This window comes from Microtus pennsylvanicus, chromosome 13 (genome assembly GCF_037038515.1).
Source record: "Microtus pennsylvanicus isolate mMicPen1 chromosome 13, mMicPen1.hap1, whole genome shotgun sequence".
NCBI classification, from domain to species: Eukaryota; Metazoa; Chordata; class Mammalia; order Rodentia; family Cricetidae; genus Microtus; species Microtus pennsylvanicus.
In genome coordinates, this window is record NC_134591.1 from 83,181,324 (window position 1) to 83,201,754 (window position 20,431).

A 20,431-nucleotide genomic window follows, 5' to 3' on the forward strand; every position below is an offset into this window, starting at 1 on the left:
CATAGCCTGCTTTCCTAGAGAGCAACAGCAACAGCAGGTGCTAGTCTAGGAATGTGGGGCGTCCCTGTAGTGCACAGCTGCACCTTGTAGGCCTTTCTTAGCCCATTACTGGTAGTTACTCTCAAACTCATTTTCTCAAGTGTTTCTGCACTGCCCAACAGCAAAGGCACTTAGTCGGAAGGGATCTTGTTGCAAGTGTATGCATCAGGAGCCTATAGTGTGAATCTTCATCGATGGTATTCATTCGTTTTTTCTGTAGAATAGAAAAGTATCAGGAACTTGAGCAGTTACGCTTGGGGTCATCCAGATGATTTACCCAAGATGTGTTTTTACTCTTAATGAAAATAACAGTGATTAGTTAAGCCATGTGAAACTAACTTTGAGTTTTGAGGAAGAGTTGAGACAGGATCTTGATACACAGTCCTAGGTAGCCTGGAGCCCACTATATTACCAGAGAGGCCTCAGACTCAGTGCAGTCCTTCTACCTCTGCTTCTCCCAAGTTCTGAAGCTTAGAGGCATGCCATCACACTTAAAGATTTGTTGGTTTAATTTTTATTTTATTATTGTGTGTGTGTTCGTGCATGCATGTGTGTGTGTATCAATGCACGCAGGTAGGTGTACTCATCTATGTATGTATGTAGACCAATCTTGGCCTCTTGTTTTACTAATTCATTACCTCATTTATCAACACAGAGCCTCTCACTAAACCTAAAGTAGGGGTTTTCAACCTTATGGGTCTCAACCCTTTGCGGATTAAATGATCCTTGCACCGAGGTCACCTAAGATCATTGGTATGCACAGATATTTACATTTTAATTCATAACAGCAAAATTAGAATTTTGAAGTAGCAATGAAGATAATTTTATGATGGGGTCATCATAACATGAGGAACTTTTGTTGTTGTTGGTTTTTCAAGACAGGGTTTCTCTAGCTTTGGAGCCTGCCCTGGAACTAGCTCTTGTTGACCAGGCTGACCTCGAACTCACAGAGATCCACCTGTCTTTGCCTCCCGAGTGCTGGGATTAAAGGCGCGCGCCACGGAACTAACCATATTAAAGGGTGGAAGCATTAGGAAGGCTGATAACTACTGACCTAGAAGGTTCCATTTCAACTGGGTTAACTAGCATTGAACCCAAGAATGCACGTGTCTCTGCCTTATCCCCTATACCCTAAGCACCTCTTTAACTTTTACACAAAAATTTTGTTGACTGGGGGAAGGGCTGGAGAGATGACTCTTGATTCCTAGCACCTACATGGAAGCCAACAGCCATCTAACTCTGGTTCCATGGGATGCAATACCTTCTTCTGATCTGGGGATACTAGGCATTTACATGACACACATAACTAAAATACAGTTAAACAAACCAATACTCTAGGGGCTGGAGAGATAGCTCAGAGGTTAAGAGCATTGCCTGCTCTACCAAAGGTCCTGAGTTCAATTCCCAGCAACCACATGGTGGCTCACAACCATCTGTAATGGGGTCTGGTGCCCTCTTCTGGCCTGCAGGCATACACACAGACAGAATATTGCATACAAAATAAATAAATAAACAAACAAACAAATAAATAAATAAATAAATTTGCCGGGCGGTGGTGGTGCACGCCTTTAATCCCAGCACTCGGGAGGCAGAGGCAGGCGGATCTCTGTGAGTTTTAGGCCAGCCTGGTCTACAAGAGCTAGTTCCGGGACAGGCACCAAAGCTACAGAGAAACCCTGTCTCGAAAAAACAAAAAAACAAAAACAAAAAAAAACAAACAAACAAATACCCTGTGTAATTTGCATTGTAGGGTCAAGGTCCTTGTATAAATCACTTTGCTATTAAGTAATTTTATCTTTAGTTTTAAGTTGCTTTGATCACATTTATGATTGATTGATTTAAAGCCAACATCTTTGTCAGAAGTGTAGCCTGTATGCCAGGTACAGTGACCTATGAGGCCTGATATTTCAGCACTTGAGATTCTGAGGCAAGAGGCATTCAAGGCCAACCTTAGGCTATGGAAATGAATTTCAGCCGGCACACAGGCACGTCCACATATGACTTCCTCTGAAGAAGTCAGTCTCTCTCTGTCTCTCTGTCTCTCTCTCTCTCTCTCTCTCTCTCTCTCTCTCTCTCTCTCTCTCTCTCTCTCTCTCCACAGGGTCTCTGTAGTCCTGGCAATGCTGGAATTGGGTATGTAGATAAAGCTGGCTTTGAACTCACAGAGATCCTTCTGTTTATACCTCCCAACTGCTGGACTAAAGGCATTCCACCACCATACTCTGTAGTGGGTTTTGTGGACTTTGTGTTTGAGGCAGTGTCTCAAACCACTATGTAGCTAATAGTGACCTCCTTGAACTTCTGCTTCCACCTGGAGAGAAACTATAGGTGGCACCACACCTGTGGGGATTTAAACGTTGTAGCAAGCAGTCTATTAACTGAACTGTATCCCAGTCCCGGAAGTCAGGTTTGTTTGCTTATCTATTTTGAAACAGTAGTAGGATATATCTCGGGCTGGCCTCAAATTATGTAGCCAAGGATGACCTTAAAGGGTGACTCTGATCCTCCTGCTTATTTCCAGAGTGCTGGGATTATAGGTGTACACCCCTGCACACCATTTATCCTGGGGCTGGACTCAAATCCAGAGCTTCATATATGTTAGTCAAGCACTCTACCAACTGAACTTCTGCATTCCGGGCTGAAAAAGTCGTAACAGGATGACCTTAGAGTTTGGAGAGGTCTTGTATGACTGGGTATGCAGCACGTGACCAGCCTTGTTCAGAACGTTTGTGCTTAGAAGGGTCAAGATGTTTCTGAGCTTCCTGGGATTCCACAGCCTAGGGTTTTGGTGGAAATAGAGGACTTCTGGATCCCCTTTGTCCTTTTAAGTCTCATGATGACTGCCATAGCTTTAAAGTTGTAGTTTTCCAGAGTGCCCCAGTCCTTTTCCTGAAGAAATTATTCCTGGTTTCTCCGTGTGGTAGCTATTCTGGATGTCTAGCATTTCGTTCTTGGTTTCTGAGAGATGCAATCTTTTCATGATGAGAAAGGCCTGTGTTATCTGTATTATTTTAAGTGATTTTATTTTTCTGGAGACTGGGTCTGTAGTACAGGTTGGCATTGAACTTAAGGTCTTCCTTCAGCCACCTAAGTAGTGGAAGGCACCACCACTACTGGCACTAACAGTTTATGATGTTTCAGTCCAGTGGTGTGTATTAGACATTGTTGTACCGGCAAAAAAAAAAATGGTTTTAATCCAGTTCTATGTAGGACTTTAAAAGTTTTGATGAATGCTGCAGGAAAGTTCTGTTTTATGAGACCATAGCTCTGAAGTTTTCAATTTCTTTATTGTTTTTTTCCCCTTTCTTTTTTTTAAGGGTTTTCCAAGACTGGGGTGTTTATGTAGCCTTGGCTATTCTGAAACTGACTTTGTAGACCAGGCTGGCCTGGAGCTCACAGAGATCCGACTGCCTCTGCCTTCCAAGTGCTGGGATTAAAAGCTTGCACCACCATACCCAGTGTTTTACTTGCTTTATAAGTTACTCAAAAGTGATCCCCCCCAAAATTAATTAATTTATTTGTGTGTTTGTTTATTGTGTATGCATTGTTCTGCCTGCGTGTATGCCTGCAGGCTGTAAGAGGGCACGGCACCAGCTCTCATTATGGATGAGCCACATATATGGTTACTAGGGATTGAACTCATGACCTCTGGGAGAGCAGTTAGTGCTCTTAGCTGTGAATTTTCAATCAGCCAGTGTTACTGTAGCTTATTTATTTTGTGCCATGTTTTTGTTGCAGAGCTTGAATTCTGAAGTGAGGAGAGCACTGAGACCTGAAGATGAGTGAACTTGACCAGCTGCGGCAGGAGGCCGAGCAACTGAAGAACCAGATCAGAGTAAGTATCAGTGCGTGTCTGTTTCAGATCAGAAGTTTCCTGTTCTGGATGACTCCATACAGTGCTCCAGAATGACTGTTGAAATGTATACAACAGCTCTTGGGCCACCAGAGAGAACAGACTTATCTACCTGAGTACAAAACTAAATGAAAGATAAATTTCAGCTTCCAGCACTCGAAAGGCAGAGGCAGGCAGGTGTCTGTGAGTTTGAGGTCAGACTGGTCTACATAGAGAAATCTTCTCTCAGAAAAAAAAAAATGAAGGGGAAAGATAAATTTCGTTGTAATCTGATTTTTTTCTTTTTCTTTTTTTTTTTTTTGGTTTTTTGAGACAGGGTTTCTCTGTGGCTTTGGAGCCTGTCCTGGAACTAGCTCTGTAGACCAGGCTGGTCTTGAACGCACAGAGTGATTTCTCTATCCGCCTCCGGAGTGCTGGGATTAAAGGCGTGCGCCACCATCGCCTGGCTAATCTGATTCTTTTGAGGTTGGGCTAGAGGTAGAACTGAGAGCCCTTATACATACCAGGTGAATGTGGGTTTAATAGTTTAGGGGTTTGTATTTTATTTTTTTGTTACTTGAGATAAGGTTTCTCTTTTCACTATGTAACTTCGACTATCCTGGAACTCAAAATGTAGACCAGGCTGACTTTGAACAATTAAAGTATATGTTTTCTTTCTTAGACTTTGTCTAAAGAGCTAGGCAAAAAGACTTAAGATTTACTAGGAAAAACCCAGTTTTCATTCTGTTTAGGGCTCTGTTTAGGCAGTCAGTGTCTGCCTGTTGTTGAACAGTCACATTTCTTTTACTTTGTCAGTATGTGCAGGCTGCCAGGGGAACTTTACGGAGAATCTTCAGCACCGTTTTGGCTAACTTTTCTTTTTTTCCCGTCATCGTTGTTTGAGACAGGGTTTCTCTGTTTAACAGCCCTGGCTGTCCTGGAACTCCTTTGTAGACAAGTCAGGCCTTCAACTCGTAGAGATCTGTTTGCTTTTGCCTCCCAAGTGCTAGAATGAAAGGCGTGTGCCACCACTCCCCAACTTTGATTTTTTTTTTCTTTTCTTGGATTTTTCGAGACAGGGTTTCTCTGTGGCTTTAGAGCTTGTCCTGGAACTAGCTCTTGTAGACCAGTCTGGCCTCGAACTAACAGAGATCCATCCACCTGCATCTGCCTCTCGAGTGCTGGGATTAAAAGTGTGTGCCACCACTGCCCGGCCATGGTTCCCAGTTTCTATCTTTGCTGGAGATCAGAATGGGTTTGAGGCATTTGCAGAGATCATATGCTTTTGAGATTTTTTTTATCTTTTCTTTGTCTCAGAAGTTCTGAAAGCTGAGAATATAAAAATTAAAATTCTGAGGGACAAAGGAGTTGTGTTGAGTAACTATCTGAAATTATTTTTCAAGTCTATCTTGAAGATAGTCCTAAACTATAGTATGATTTAAGTTTTGCTTTTTTGAGACAGGTTCTTACTATGTAACTCTGGCTATTCTGGAAATCACTATGTAGACCAGGCTGGCCTCAAAGTCACAGATTTATCTGCCTCTGCCTCCCAAGTGCAGGGAACTAAAGGTATGTGCCACTGTGTTGGGCTTGTATTTGGACTTTTTAAAGGGGAACGAGGTAGAGATAGCTATTTTTTTTTTAATGTTAGGCTGGCATGGAAGTCATCTACATGGCAGAGGGTAAATTTAGAGAAAGGATACGAAAGCCCAGGTGTTGGGGAAAACGTGCTTAGAACAAAGATGAAAAAGAGAAAAGCGAGCGGTTTACAGTGCTGCATAGTTACAGCCACGTAGCACCCCGTGTTTTCACTCCTGTCACATGTGTAGTCCTTAGTGCCCTCCTTTCTACACCTACATAGTTAGTGTCCCTGTGTACAGCAGTCAAGAGGTAGAAAGAAGCAGGAGGATCAGGAGTTCAAGGCCATTCTCAGTTACGCGTGACATTTGAGACCAAGTAGGCAATACAAGGCCCTGTCCCACGGGAAAACATAAAAAGCAGGTAAAAACAATTTCAACAAGTTTGATCTAGTTCCATCTAGCTAAGCACAAGTATCATTGCGGCCAGTACTTTACAGTGCTTTCACATGAGTTCTGTTTTGCTCGTAAAGTTCAGCGCCTCACTCTCAGGGCATCCTTTAGTTCACACTCACTGTGTTTAACGTGCACAGAGTAGCTCGTGGCACAAGACCTCCATTGTGGACAGCACCAGTTTTGATTATTCCTAGTAAAGACACTCTGCTTCAGCCCTTAGCATGAGTGTCATCCTCACAAATGGGTGCATTGGATTTGGACCTTGTCTCTCAACACCAGGCTACTTTTACGATGAATTGGTGAGGAGAGGTGAAGACCATTGAGTCTCCAAATGGAAAGGGAGTGCCTTTTTTGTTGTTTGTTTTTGAGACAGAGTCTCACTGTCTCTTTCTAGGAAGTGTTGTTTGTTCTTAGATTGTTTTTCATGTGAAACACCCTCTGTGGTGGTCTGAAAGAAAATGACCCCCAAAGAGAGTGGCATTACTAAGAGGTGTGGCCTTGTTGGAGGAAGTGTCACTGTGGGGTGGACTTTGAGGTCTCCTGTGCTCAAGCCACTCCCAGTGTCACAGTTCACTTTCTGTTGCCTGCAGATAAAGATGTAGGTAGTCAACACCATGTCTGTCTGCACACGTTCCTGGTCCCCACCGAGATGCTAATGAACTGACCTGGAACTAAGCTGCTACTGCAATTGAAAGTTTTCCTTTATAAGAATTGCTGTGGTCATGATGCTTGCTGGCCAGAAGAGGGCATCAGTTCTCATTACAGATGGCTGGGAGCAACCATGTGGTTGCTGGGAATTGAACTCAGGACCTCTAGAAGAGCAGTCAGTGCTCTTAACCTCTGGGCCATCTCTCCAGCCCCTATTTTTTAGTCTTTTAAACCCAAGGCTATACATTATATCAACAAGCATGGTTTTTGAAAGTATTAGACTTATTGGCATGAAAAACACTTGAGAGTGACTAGCTATTTTAAGCCTTTTCTGTGCACTTAATCCAATTTTTTTTATATAGAAATACTTGGTTATATAATTGTGTTTAGATTGCGAGCAGAATCATTCAGGCGGACTTGTAACCTAGAAGTCTGTCCATATAGTAATGGTCATTTCAGTGTGTTTGCCATGCCGTCCTAATAAATTAAAGCCCTGCGCAGTCATCAGGTTCTTAGTCAAGGTTATCAGTTCCTTTGACTTTTGCCTGTATTTAAATTTTGACCTTTTAAAAGTGGGGTTGTCTCATTTTTCTTCATAATGAATATCTCTGTATTTATATGTATGTGGTATTTTGAGATTTCAAGGCTTATTTCATTTATTAGTGAAAACATAGTAAAAAATTAAAGAAAAAAACTATTGTGGTATTTTTTTTTGTAGGTCTTTGCTGCATTGGTAGGTTTTATAGATAGCAAAGATTGCCTACTACTATTTTGTTATCAGTCTCCTTAGAATTTTTGTTTTTTTGTGTTGTTTTTCTAGAGGCAGGGTTTCTCTGTGTAGTCCTAGCTGTCCTAGAACTCGCTTTGTAGACCAGGCTGGCCTCAGACTCATAAAGATCTGCCTGCCTCTTCCTCCCAAGCTCTGGGATTAAAGGTGTGCACCACCACCGTCCTGCCAAGTCTCTTTAGAATTTTACTAACAATTCTAGGTCCCTTATTCTTCTCATAGAACTTAAATTTAATCATTATTTGGCTTGAAAATAAAGTCCTTGGATATGCATTCTCAAAGGGAAGGTTTTTGGCCTGGATAGCTAACTGGTCTTCAGCCTGTTTCTTTCCTTGTAACTCCTCCTGCTCTCACAGAGGCTGTGGGAAAGACAGAGCAGGTGTATGTGGGCTGCCTGTAGTTCCAGTGACCCCAGAGTTCTGTGGAGTCTGCATGTTTTATGCAGGGTCAGAGATTGTGAATCATTTCTGCTGTGACCTGAACAAAAAAGAATGCTTCATCATGCACACTGTGCTTTTGTTCCTGACAGTGGAGGCTTCCTGAAACCATGGTAGGGAAAGTCAGTCGTGAGGTTGAAAGTGAAATATAACTAATTCCTATCTGTTATTTCATAGGATGCTCGTAAAGCTTGTGCTGATGCAACTCTTTCTCAGGTAAGAAACACTTCCAGCTGTCAATCATTCGTAATGCAGTCTAGTGTGGGCTGTTACCTTCATGCTGAACTTCTGGAATGAGTAGTCTGTCCTGTAGAGTGAGGATGTAAAACCACTATCAAGACATCATTTGGAAGTTGGTTCTGATGGTAGATAGGCAGTGAGGACCAATGGATGTTCTTTAAATGAAAATGAGATCTCTTCCACATGACAAACAGTTTTACTGCCAGACTCGTGTCCAGAAGAATCAAACTGATTGTAAAGCATGTACAGGGCTGATGGATGACGCCGTGGGTAACGTGTACCTCCCACCAATTCAACACTGAGTTCAGTCCCTAGGGCTCTGCAAACATGTGCTGCTCCTCTACCCCAATAAATAAAGATTCATTTTAGAAGTTATTGAAAATACATGTGATCGTCAGCTCTTGCTGTGGTGTAGTTCTGTTGCTGTGGTGAAGCACTTTGGTTAAAAGTAACCTGCGAATGAAAGATTTATTTTGATTTAGACCTGCTTCTAGGTCATAATTCACCATTGAGTAAAGTCAGGGCAGGAACCATAGGAGGAGCATTGTTTACTCCTTACTTCCTAAACAGCCAAGGATCATCTGCTTAGAGGTGGTATTGCTCACAATGGTCTGGACCCTGCACATCCGTTGATAGTCCAGACAGTACCCCACAGAGGATTTTTTTAACTGGGTGATTCTAAGTTGTGTCAGGTTGACAATGGAAAGTTACTAGCACAGTAAACACACGTCCACCTTCTCTTGGGGATTTGATGCCTGGCCCTCAGACCTCAAAGACACAGTTTTGTTTTGTTTTTTTAAGTGAATATCCATGACGGTGAAAGTATGGTTTGTATATTAGCTAAAGATGGCGATAACTCATAATTTAATGAAGCAATATTAAAATTAGGGCTTTTCTGTAGTAGTCACATGGGGTATACACTCATGATCTTAAAATATCTTACTGTTTGTAGTGAAATGATATGGGATACCACAGTGCCTGCCCACTGGGTAAAGTGGTGAGTGGCATAGGCACCGTGGCGCGTAAGTGCTTGATTGCTGCAGTATATTGCTAATAGACATGCGGTATGTTTAAGGGGATTTACACAGCAGGTACTGCAGGATGGACAGTTTAATTGTGCTCCTCAAGAGCAGGTGCAATCTAAAGTGTATAAATTGGCTTTTGGAGAGATGGCTCAGCAGTTAAAAGTATTTGCCGCTCTTCTAGAGGACCTGTATTCTGCTTCCAGCACCCCCACAGTGGCTCACAACTGTCAGTAATTGCAGATGCAGTCTCTTTTCTGACCTCCTAGGGCTCCTGCATGCACTTGGTATACACAAACATTCAGGGACACACCATACACATAAAATATTCTTTTAAGTAAATACAGGATTTTCCATTCAATATTTTTGATTCTCAGTTGATATTCTATACTGGAACACAAGTGGAGAGTCTATTTGCTAATCTGTACTAATTTTATTTTTTAAGATCACAAACAACATTGATCCAGTGGGAAGAATCCAAATGCGAACCAGAAGAACGCTGAGGGGTCATCTGGCCAAGATTTATGCCATGCACTGGGGCACAGACTCAAGGTATGAACTGGCCCTTCCCAAGCAGTGCTTGAAATGTTAGCTCACTGCTAGGATTTCTAAAAGACAGTGGTTAGAAAGTTGAGCTGGTGTGGGCGTAGTGGCACACACTTTTAATCCCAACACTCAGGAGGAAAAGTAGGCAGATCCTTGTGAGTTCCAGGCTAGTCGAGGCTGCATAGTGAGAGAAGGTGAGTTAGAAAACTTGTTCCATCCACTGCCTGCAGCCAGGTCTGGTGTTGACAGGTTCTCTATTCAAATCTCCGTTTAACTGGCTTATTGCACCACTGTCTTTCTCATGCCAGCACCAGCTTTCACCCCTCATCTTTTAGATTCTGGATCACAGTTTCCCCAGCTACTCTGTTGGCTGAGTTGTAATGCCAGAATTGGACGATGAAGCCGGGCGGTGGTGGCGCACGCCTTTAATCCCAGCACTCGGGAGGCAGAGGCAGGCGGATCTCTGTGAGTTCGAGACCAGCCTGGTCTACAAGAGCTAGTTCCAGGACAGGCTCCAAAACCACAGAGAAACCCTGTCTCGAAAAACAAAACAAACAAAAAAAAAGAATTGGACGATGAAGAAAAAGATACTAAAAAGATACTAAGTTTCCAGCAGCAGACTGGTCCCAAAAACTAAATGTGGGCTTCAGTGGTCTTTTCATCCTCACTGGGAAGCTGTATGGAATATAAATTAATGGCTGTCTTTATCTTCCTACATGGTCCTACCTTCTACTTATTTATCTTTTATAGTTTGATAACTACCATTTATTGGACTTCTGGGTCTCTTGTCATTTTTTTTTACACTGATAATGAAACATAGTGCAACATGGTTTGTGTGGCTATAGCAAGCCCTTCCAGACCCAACAGAATCTTAGCACACACCCCCTTTGGTCTTTTTTTTTCCCCCTTTCTTTTTTCTTTTTCTTTTCCCATTTTCTGTTGCCAGAATGGAATTTCTGCTTGTTTTTTTCTTTGTTTCTGAAATGATCTGCTGTAGGGTGTAAACAGCTGGAGAACAAACAATTCTATCTTTAGTTCTCTACAGGGTCTCCGTACAATTGCTGTGCAAATGAGTGCTTTACGTGACCGTTTAATGATGGAAGCAGTCTCATCAGAAAAGAAAAAGGGGGTGGGGTATTGCTCTTTTCTCAGAGGGTTCTACTTCAGAGATCATGTATGCATTGTGTTGGTGCTGTCAAAATTAAGAGTAGATTTATCCATTGATTGTTTTTGCAGTGCTGGGCATTGAACCTAGAGTCTAGGCAATTGGTGTACCACTAAAGTACACGTTCAGGCCAAGAATAGATTTTTGTTTTGTTTTGTTTTTCGAGGCGGGTCTTGTCCATGAAACAGCCGTGGCTGTCCAGGAACTCGTTCTGTAGACCAGGTTAGCCTCAAACTCAAGAGATCCCCCTGCTCTGCCTCCTGAGTGCTGGTATAGACCTTCAATGTTCCCACTGCAAAATGGTTCTAAACAGGTGAGGTAATGACTGTGTTAATTCACTTCATTCAATCATTCTGTAATGTAAACATTAGGCAATTTATATAGTCCATAATTGTCAATTAAAAATAAAGGTCATTCAAAATAAATAAGTAAAATTAGAAAATTACTAAATTCAAAGTTACCTTTTAATGATTTATAAAATTAAGTATGAAAATGAAAGAACATATTCCTACTGATCAATTCATCAGAGAGTGCATTATCAAAGGTAAGTGGTAATAGACAGATTGTAATCTCTGCTTTTCTTCCATACATGAGAACATTGCAGTAGCTGTGCTTTGGTCAGTAGCCCAGGGCCCTGGACTGGGAATCTCAGCAGTTAAACTCTCACTGGGGTGTTGGGAAGGTGTGCTTCGTGCAGGTGTGTTCAGAGACCTATGGATAAGTGTGTGGCCTGAGCAGTAAAGGGCAGTTAGCATGAGATGAAGCCTGATATTCCATCTAATCTTAAGCATGAGTTTGTCTTGAAAACCATGGGTCAGAAGGAAGGTGTGTGTATCAGTGGGACCCCAGATTTAAGGTCATGATATTCTTGTGAACAGGGAAGGCTCATGGGTGGTTTTTAGTCTGTTCTCTTTCTTGGGCGGTATAGAGGGAGTATGACATGTTTTTTTTTCTTTGAACTAGACAACATAACCCTAAGACTCTCAACAGACCAGTCAACAAAGTAGAGCTGTTGCTTGTCTAGCATGTACTAGGCCCTGGGATGTTGCTAGTATTGGGTAACTGGGAGGTTGGGGGGGGGCGGGGCGGGTGCATGCCTATAACCCCAGAACTCAGGAGGTACAGGCAGGGGGATCACAGAAGCTCAAGATCAGTCTCAGCTACATAGCAAGTTCTGGGGCAGCTTGGTCCTGTCTCAAAAAGCAAATAAAACTTTCAGGTGACTATTCTTTCTGGCTAGTCAGTGGTTGCATCTTATAATCCAAAGTAGCTCTTTAGGGAGATGTTCTGGTTATATATTTCCCCTCCCCTTTACATAATCTTTATATTTTCGCCTTCATAGTAAAAGGTTATTGAGCTGGGTGTAATGGTAAACGCTTTTGAGTTCTTCATTCATGAGTACTTCAGGAGTAGAGACTGGTAGATCTCTGTGAGTTCAAGGGCAACATAGTCTACATAGGGAGTTTCAGACTATCTAGGACTACATATTAGAACTATATCAAAACGGAAAGAAAAAGTTGTTATAATTTTTTTTTTAATATATAACTCAAAGCTGCAGTCCATGACTGTCCTTGTTCATTGTGGTAATTGGCAATTTGATTTTTTGCCTGTGTGGACTGGGAAGTTGTCTGAGTAGCTAAGAATTCTTAGAGCACAAGCTTGCAGACCTGAATTTACATTGCTAGCAATACATGGAATAGTTGGTTCTGGCCAGACCAACCCTTAACCCCAGGGCTGTAGTGGGGTGGAGTTAGAATGCTTGATCCTACCTGGAAAAAAAAACATTCCAGGTTCAGTGAGAAATTCTGCTTTAAAGAAAGGAATTTTTCAGAGAATGAACGAGCAGGACAAACAACCTCTTCCTTTGACTTCTGAGTAGGGATACACATAGTGTGTGTGTGTGTGTGTGTGTGTGTGTGTGTGTGTGTGTGTGTGTGTGTGTGTGTGTGTAACTTGTAATATTCGCAATGTTTTCCCAGTCCTGTGAGGTTTTTATCTCTCTCTCCGTCCCAAAGCCTGGTGAAGTCTCTTTGGTTGGGTCCTTCTGTGATTGCCACTTTCTGTTCCAGGCAGCAATTTAACTGGTTCCCAATTTTTTTTCTTTTCTTCTTTTTTCCCCCCGAGGCAGGTTTCTCTGTAGCTTTGGAGCCTGTCCTGGAACTCGCTCTTGTAGACCAGGCTGGCCTCAAACTCACAGAGATCCGCCTGCCTGTGTCGTCGTCCGCCCCCCCCCCCCCCCCCCCCCGTGCTGGAATTAAAGGCTTGCTCCACCACTGCCCGGCCTTGGTTCCCAGTTTCTATCTCTGTTGGAAATCAGAATGGGAAAGACTTCAGGTAGCACAGTGAATTGTGTTGGTCCCTCCAAGTTACATGACCTGAGATTAGAATGTGTGTCTTCTTTCACCTTCTGGAGGATCAGTTGACAGCTTAGCATAGTCTTAATTCCTCACTGAATCAGCAATTACTGAGCTCTCTGAAGGTGACCTCTTAACTCGGAGGATGAGTTACTATAGATGTCTCTTAATACCCTTGCTCAGAGCCTCAAAAAGACCAGGCAGAAATAGAGTGGCTGAGGGCCCTTACATTGTCCTGTAGAGATAGTTGAAATCACCTTAGTTAGGTATGGTGACCAAACATGGGTAGAGGAGGTGGACGGACTTAAAAGCCCCATAAAAGGGGAGCTTGGCGGGGTCTGATAGATAGTACACAGCTTTAATGCAAGTACTTTAGGAGCAGACAACTGGACTCTTAAGTTCGAGGTCAACCTGGTCTACATAGTAAGTTCTAGGACAGTTAGAGCTGTATTATAGAGAGATAAAGAAATCTGTAAACATGGTTTGATTAAAAGGACTCAGAATGAAGTGGCTGAGTTTTACCTCAAGTCTTTGATCTGCTTCAAAAATCCAAATATACCCTAATATACTTGTAGCTAAAATGTCTAGAATATAAACTAGACATTTTGATTAAATATGTCACTATCATATTGAAAAGTATCTCTGGACCTGGAAGAACCTCTTGCTTTTCCTTGAAACAAAACAACAGATTCTCCTGGAACATGTGCCTGAGTAGCATGGTACCCAGAATTCCTCTCACCCAGATTGCTTTTTAGTAACTTAGATTTCTTTGCCTGCTAGTCTTGTTTTCTTTTTACAGTATCCTTTCTTAATTCTGCAAATACAGAAAGCAACAGATTCCAAGCTTAGCACAGCTGCCCCGAAGCAGGATTGAGTTACAAGCAATTCATAATTCATGATAGTTGGTGGTCTCTTTTGCCTGACCATGTACAATTCTGTCATTTGTCATCTTTACTACCATGAAGGCGGAGACTCCTTAGTTTTATGGAGACTAGCATTTTGATTTGATCTCAGTCTGGGAAGTTCTATGGTGGTGTTTCTTTTTTTCCTTGGCTTTTGGGTATAGAATCTGGGCCTCAAACTTGTTACACAGTCAAACTTGGCCTTGAACTCTTAGTCGCAGTGTCTCTACGTCCCACAATCTTGGATTACAACCTACACTACCATTCCAGTTCATGGGGTGTGTTCCGGTTCGCTTTCTTTTTGTTTTGTTTTCTTAAGACAGGTTTTCTCTGTGTAGCCCTGGCTATCTTAGAGCTCAGTCTGTAGACCAGGCTGTCCTCAAACTCACAGAGATCCACCTGCCTCTGCCTCGCAAGTGCTGGATTAAAAGTGTGAGCCACCACCCCCTGGCTCAGTTTGCTTTCTAGTGATACAAGCAAAAGCAATTTGGGGACTAGTTTATTTCATTTTGTAATTTTAGTTCATCGTGTGAAAGAAAGTCAGGGCAGAAAACTGAAAGTCAATAACTGAAGCAGAGGCCACAAAGGACTTAGTTAGCCTCCCCCAGAACCACTGCCCAAGGATGGCACTGCCCACATCAGTTATTAACAGGAAAATGCCCCCTAGGCTTACCTGTAGACCGATATGGTGGAAGCATTTTTTTCAATTGATGACTCTAGAATGTGTCAACCCACAAAAAGAATAAAAGCAGGACATAATGTTTAAAATGGTTCCTGAGTAGGGAGTGTTTCAAACTTTTCCCATAATATCCATAATATTCAGGTTTTCTTTGTATCAGATGGAACAAAACTGTATCCTAAATATTTGGTACTATTTAGGGCTCTGGACCGATCTGTGTATCTAATTTAACTTGGAATTAAAAAGAAACCTTGCAGAATTAAGAGTAGAGATCAGTACCACCTCTCAGGTGATAAGGGAAAAACTGGTAGTCTGACCAGCCAGATGTCTCTAGGGCTGAACTGTTATCTGAGAATCATGGTGTCACATTGGTCAAACATTTATATCCTCCTTTTCTCAGTAAGTGTATTTGATTTTAAGCAAATTCAGTTTTAAAGCTCTAGTTGGATGTCACCAAGATTTGTTTTTTCCTTTTTCTTTCTCCAGGCTCCTTGTCAGCGCCTCTCAGGATGGAAAACTCATCATCTGGGACAGCTACACCACAAACAAGGTGGACAATTCTTCCCTGGAACACTGTCTGTTCCTGCCAACTCAGAAGTTTTTTCAGTGAGGATGTCCTGAGGGTGGTGGAAGAGCTCATGGTGGTCCCATGCTTGATGCACAGCTGTGCCTTGGTTGTCTTAGCATGGAGACAGGAGCTGGGTGCTTCCTTGTGTGTGTAGAAGAGCTGCATTCCAGTTTTGGTTCAGACGTTTCCTGACTTCTAGAATACTGAAAAGTATATTTCATTTAGTTAGTTTCGTTTGTTAAACAAGATGTAATTTCAAACGCTATACTACCACCAATGTACATGAAATAATAAAAATAGATAAAATTTGCCAGGCGGAGGTGGCACACATCTTTAGTCCCAGCACTTAGGAGGCAGAGGCAGGTGGATCTCGGTGAGTTCAAGGCCTGCTTGGTTGACAAAGTGAGTTCCAGGACAGCCAGTGCTGTTACACAGAGAAACCCTGCCTTAAAAAACAAAAACATTTTAGTTGAGGATTGGGAATGTTGCTCAGTGGTAGAGTACTTGCCTGTCTAACATAATTCCCTGGGTTTGTTTCCCAGAATCACAAAAATAAGAACAAAATGTAACCCGGCACACTGGGTAAGAGTGTGATTCTAGTTACTAAGGAGGCCAAGGTAGGAGGCCAAAATTTAGACCCACCCTGGGTAATTTAGCAGGATACCACCAAAAAGGTGGGCAGGGAGGGAAGAAAAAGAGAAGGCACAGGTACTAGGTAGAATGTTTGCCTGATAGGTACAAATCTCTAGATTAAATCTTTACTTCTCTGATATTAAAATAAATTATACTGGGTATGGTGGTGTATGCTTGTGATTTAGCATTTGAGAAATGAAGACAGGAAGATCACATATTAAATATTATCCTTATCTACATAGTAAAGTTGAAGCAAGCCTGAACTACATGAGACCTTCCTCAAGAAAAAAAAATTGTATCACCATCTAGTGGTGGCCTCCGCCTTAACTTGCACTCCTCTTTAATTCCAGTACTCGGAGGCAGAGGTGGGAGGACCTCTGTGAGTTTGATGCCAGCCCGGTCTGCAGAGGGAATTCAGAGAAACCCTGTCTCAAAAAAACAAAACAAAACAAACAAAAATAATTATAAACCGAAGAACAGAACTCACTTAAGTGCTGAATGGGTGTAGTGGCCAGTCTGTAATTTTGGCATTTGGAAGACAAACAAGGAATCCCCAAAGCAAGCTGGCTAGCTACATTAGTCATAGATGCACTATAGATACAATTGTGAGACCCTGTCACAAAACATAGGTAGACAATGGGTAGGGAAGAGTTCCAACATTAGTCTCAGCCCTCCATATCCACCTGTACTGGCACACACACACATACACATACTTTTAAAAATATGTGCTGGGGCTGGAGAGATGGCTCAGTGGTTAAGGCCACTGGGTGCTCTTCCAGAAGACCTGAGTTTGATTCTCAGCACCTCACAACCATCTGTAACTCCAGTTCAAAGGGGAATGCAATGCCATCTTCTGGCCTTACCAGGCACTGCACTTGCATGGGTAACATGTTTAAACATGCTCATACACATAAATTATTTAAAAATAATTGAATGCTGTCTTCAGTCCTGGAAAGGTAAATAATCTAAAACGGTTGTGTTTTCCTAAGAAATACTAGATACACAGAAGAAATTGTTGGAATTCCAACAGCTCTATCTAAACAGCAAGATTAATTATGATGCCAGTGTACAGCTTGACGCACTCTGTGTGTGTGTGTGTGTGTGTGTGTGTGTGTGTGTGAGAGAGAGAGAGAGAGAGAGAGAGAGAGAGAGAGAGAGAGAACCCGGATGAATGAGTATGTCATGTCTCCTAAGCTCACTTCTGTTTGTGCTTATCTTCCTACCTCAGCCTCTTTAAGTGCTAGGATTAACATACATCACTATGTTTGGCTTTTTTTCTTTTTTTCTGTGTTTTCTTTTTTAACTCATGGCCATTTTTATAGAATTAAAAGGAGAACTAAGTGCTGGACGGTGGTGGCACATGCCTTTAATCCTAACACTTGGGACCCAGAGGCAGGAGATTTTGTGAGTTCCAGGACAGCCAGGAATTACTCAAACCCTGTCTCGAGAAACTAAAAAAGGGTGTATGTGTGTGTGTGGGGGGGGGGGCGGAGGCTAAGTAATTCCTTAAAAATCATAATAACATCCTTCCTTCCTTAAATCATTAAAAATAGGAATATAATTTCCATTTTTCATTGAGATGGTCTCTTACTATATGTATCCCTCAAGCTTGTCATCAGGGCTGGTGATGAAGAGCACTCGACCAGTAGACAAGTTCAATCTGCAGCACCCATAAGAAAAACAAACATAAGACCTTGTTCTTCCTCCCTTGCCTTTCGTGTGCTAGACTCACTGGTGTAGGCCGTCACACCCATCCACTAGTTAATTTTTTAGTTCTATTTTATTTTTTGAGAAAGTCTCACTGTGTAGTCATAGCTGGCCTGGAACTCAGTATGTAGACCAGGCTCACCTCAAACTCAGAGCTCCACCTACTTTACCTCTTTTATGCTGGGATTAAAGACGCCATACCTAGCTGTCTTTAAAGTTACATTTCCTGGACTTAATAGTGTTACCTGTCTGTGTTCTTGTTCCTTAGGTCCATGCCATCCCTCTGCGCTCTTCCTGGGTTATGACCTGTGCATACGCTCCTTCTGGGAATTACGTGGCTTGTGGGGGCCTGGATAACATCTGCTCCATTTACAATCTGAAAACCCGTGAAGGGAATGTGCGTGTGAGTCGTGAGCTGGCGGGACACACAGGTACACATCTCATCTCAACTTTCCAGTAATATGTTCCTTTGATTTGTTGATCATGGTTCAAGTAAAAGTTATGCTAAGGGCCAGAAATTTTCTACAAGTGAAGCCAAACCAGACTTAACCTGTCTTAACCTGTAAGAAACCTGTAGATTGGGTACTAAAGCTGGTTTCTGAACTCCCAGCTACTGTGTTCTCTTCTAACAGTTGGCAGCCACCATTCTTGTTTATCAGCACGTCGGCAGTCCTTCCGTCCTCATCGTGTGTTCATGTGCACAGCCTCCCTGTTGTGAACTGACTGGTGCTCCTTCAGAGGAGACGGAAGAGAATCTTTGGTCCATTCAGGTCTTTGGAGTGTGGTCAGCATTAAAATGTTAGGTGCAGACTGTTTTGCCCAGAGTTAGTTCACACTGCATTCAGAACACATTGCATTGGCAAAGAAGAATCCCTGTCATAGTTTGGTTTTCTGTGGCTGTTTCTGTCCTCAAAAGTCCTGTTCCTCCGTGTGTTACAGACAATGCACCACCAGGATCCTGTTCACCACCTGGCGAGACGTTACAATCTTCTACATTTGTATTTTCTATGAATTGATGAGGAAAGGTGTTAAAATAATTATGGGAGTACTTATTCCTTTTAATTTGGTCTTTCTTTTAAACATAGTGTTTTATGTATATTTGATCATTTGTTGTATCTTCCTAAATCATTGGTCCTTTTGTTATGATCAGTACCCACTCTCATATAATACTCTATGAATCCACTTTGTTTTTTTTTTTTTTTCTCTTGTTGATTATTTTTCTAGTAAATTGTCTTTTACACAGCTTGGGTTTTTTTGTTTGTTTGTTTTTTTGTTTCTTTGGAGACGGGGTTTCTCTATTGTTCTTGGAGCCTGTCCTGGAACTAGCTTTTGTAAACCAGGCTAACCTTGAATTTACAGAGATTTGCCTTCCTCTGCCTTCTGAATGCTGGGATTAAAAGTACACGCCGCCACTGCCCGGCGAGTCTTGGTTTTAATTCCTCTGCATCCTTTTCCTTCTGTCCCCTTAGTCCTATAATCACAAGTGTGCACTGCCAGTCTGGTATAGGGTTCTGTTTAAAGAGCTGCATGGTCGTCTCACATTCACTCAGCTCGCATCAGCTCTAGTACTGTGCATTCCTCCCTGAGCATGGCTTATCGAGTGCTCATATCCTTGGGAAAATGCTTCGTATTCCTTCGTGGAGCCTAAAGCTGTGAATTATGCCAGTCCCTGTATGTGCTGTTTTTCTTGTATATTCATGTCTGTTCAGTGAGGTTCAAGTTACAAATTAGATCCAAGAAGAGATTAACAACAATAACTTTAAGAAGATAGCACAATTACAGCAATACAATGTAATGAATACTATTTGAGATTTAATGTTCTTTTTTTATTTTTGTTTTTGTCTAATGACACTGGAGAGTAAATTTAAATTTGTTGTTTCTGGAATTTTCTGAGCAATATTTTCAGCCTAGGTTTCCGTTGGTTAACTGAAACCAGGTGAGGTTGCAGTGGTTAGGGTAGGCTGTTGGTGAGAAGTCTTCATTTTTTGAAAACATCTGTTTGCCCTTTGTTCTACATTTAAATGTTTTTTATTGTGTTTATGTGCATGGGGCAAGGGGGGCACCGTGCACATGGAAGTCCAGGATAATGCTATGGAGTCAGTTCTCTCCTATCTCTACGTGAGTCCTGAAGACCAAACTCAGGTGTCACTGCAAGTTCCTTTACCCACTGATCTACTTATGACCTGTGTGTGTATTCATGCGTGTGTGGAATTAAGAGGACAACTAGTGGGAAGTTGATTCTTTTGCATCATGTAGATCCTGCAACTCGAGCTCGGGTAGTCAGGCCTAGCAACAAGCACCTGTGCTCGCTGACCCATCTTGCTGGCCCTTGACTTTTATTCCTGAAGGATATGTTTGCTGGACATAGAGAATCCTGGGGTGGCCTTGAATTCATTTTTTGTGGGTGGTTTTGCCTGCGTGAATGTTGGTGCCCACCAAAGCCAGAAAGAGGGTGTTTGATCTCTCCTGGAACTGGAGTTACAGATAGTTATGAGCCGTTGTGTTGGTGCTAAGATTTGAACTTGAGTCCCCTGGAAAATTAGCCATTGCTCTTAACCACTGAGTCTTTTTTCTGCCTTCAACATTAAAACCGAAATAAAAAAAAAAACGCATTAAGGGTATAATTTTGTTTTTAAGCAGGTTGATTGTGATGTGCCTGGATATGTGGCATTCATTGTGTTTTGGCTTTTGGTACCCATAAATTTTGTTTTTTGCTAAATTGGTAGAATTTGAGCCATGTCTTCATTTTCCTGGTGTCTATGGCTTTAAGGCGTAACTTTCTTCTGTTTCCATTTCCTCCTGTGTTTTGTTTCTAGTCAGGTAAGTTCAGTTGGCTTGG

At 42.1% G+C, this 20,431-nt stretch overlaps 1 protein-coding gene across 7 annotated transcripts in view; it reads left to right on the forward strand.

Annotated features, from left to right (window-relative positions):
* Positions 1–20,431, forward strand: part of Gnb1 (G protein subunit beta 1) — a 60,323-nt gene that overhangs the window by 30,233 nt on the left and 9,659 nt on the right. For all 7 annotated transcript variants that reach the window (XM_075946611.1, XM_075946616.1, XM_075946613.1 and 4 more), the window contains 5 exons: positions 3,778–3,874; positions 7,954–7,992; positions 9,484–9,590; positions 15,171–15,234; positions 17,861–18,023. In XM_075946611.1, the coding sequence (XP_075802726.1) occupies positions 3,818–3,874; positions 7,954–7,992; positions 9,484–9,590; positions 15,171–15,234; positions 17,861–18,023 (430 nt within the window). In that variant the 5' untranslated portion in view covers positions 3,778–3,817. The remainder of the gene's footprint in view (positions 1–3,777; positions 3,875–7,953; positions 7,993–9,483; positions 9,591–15,170; positions 15,235–17,860; positions 18,024–20,431) is intronic.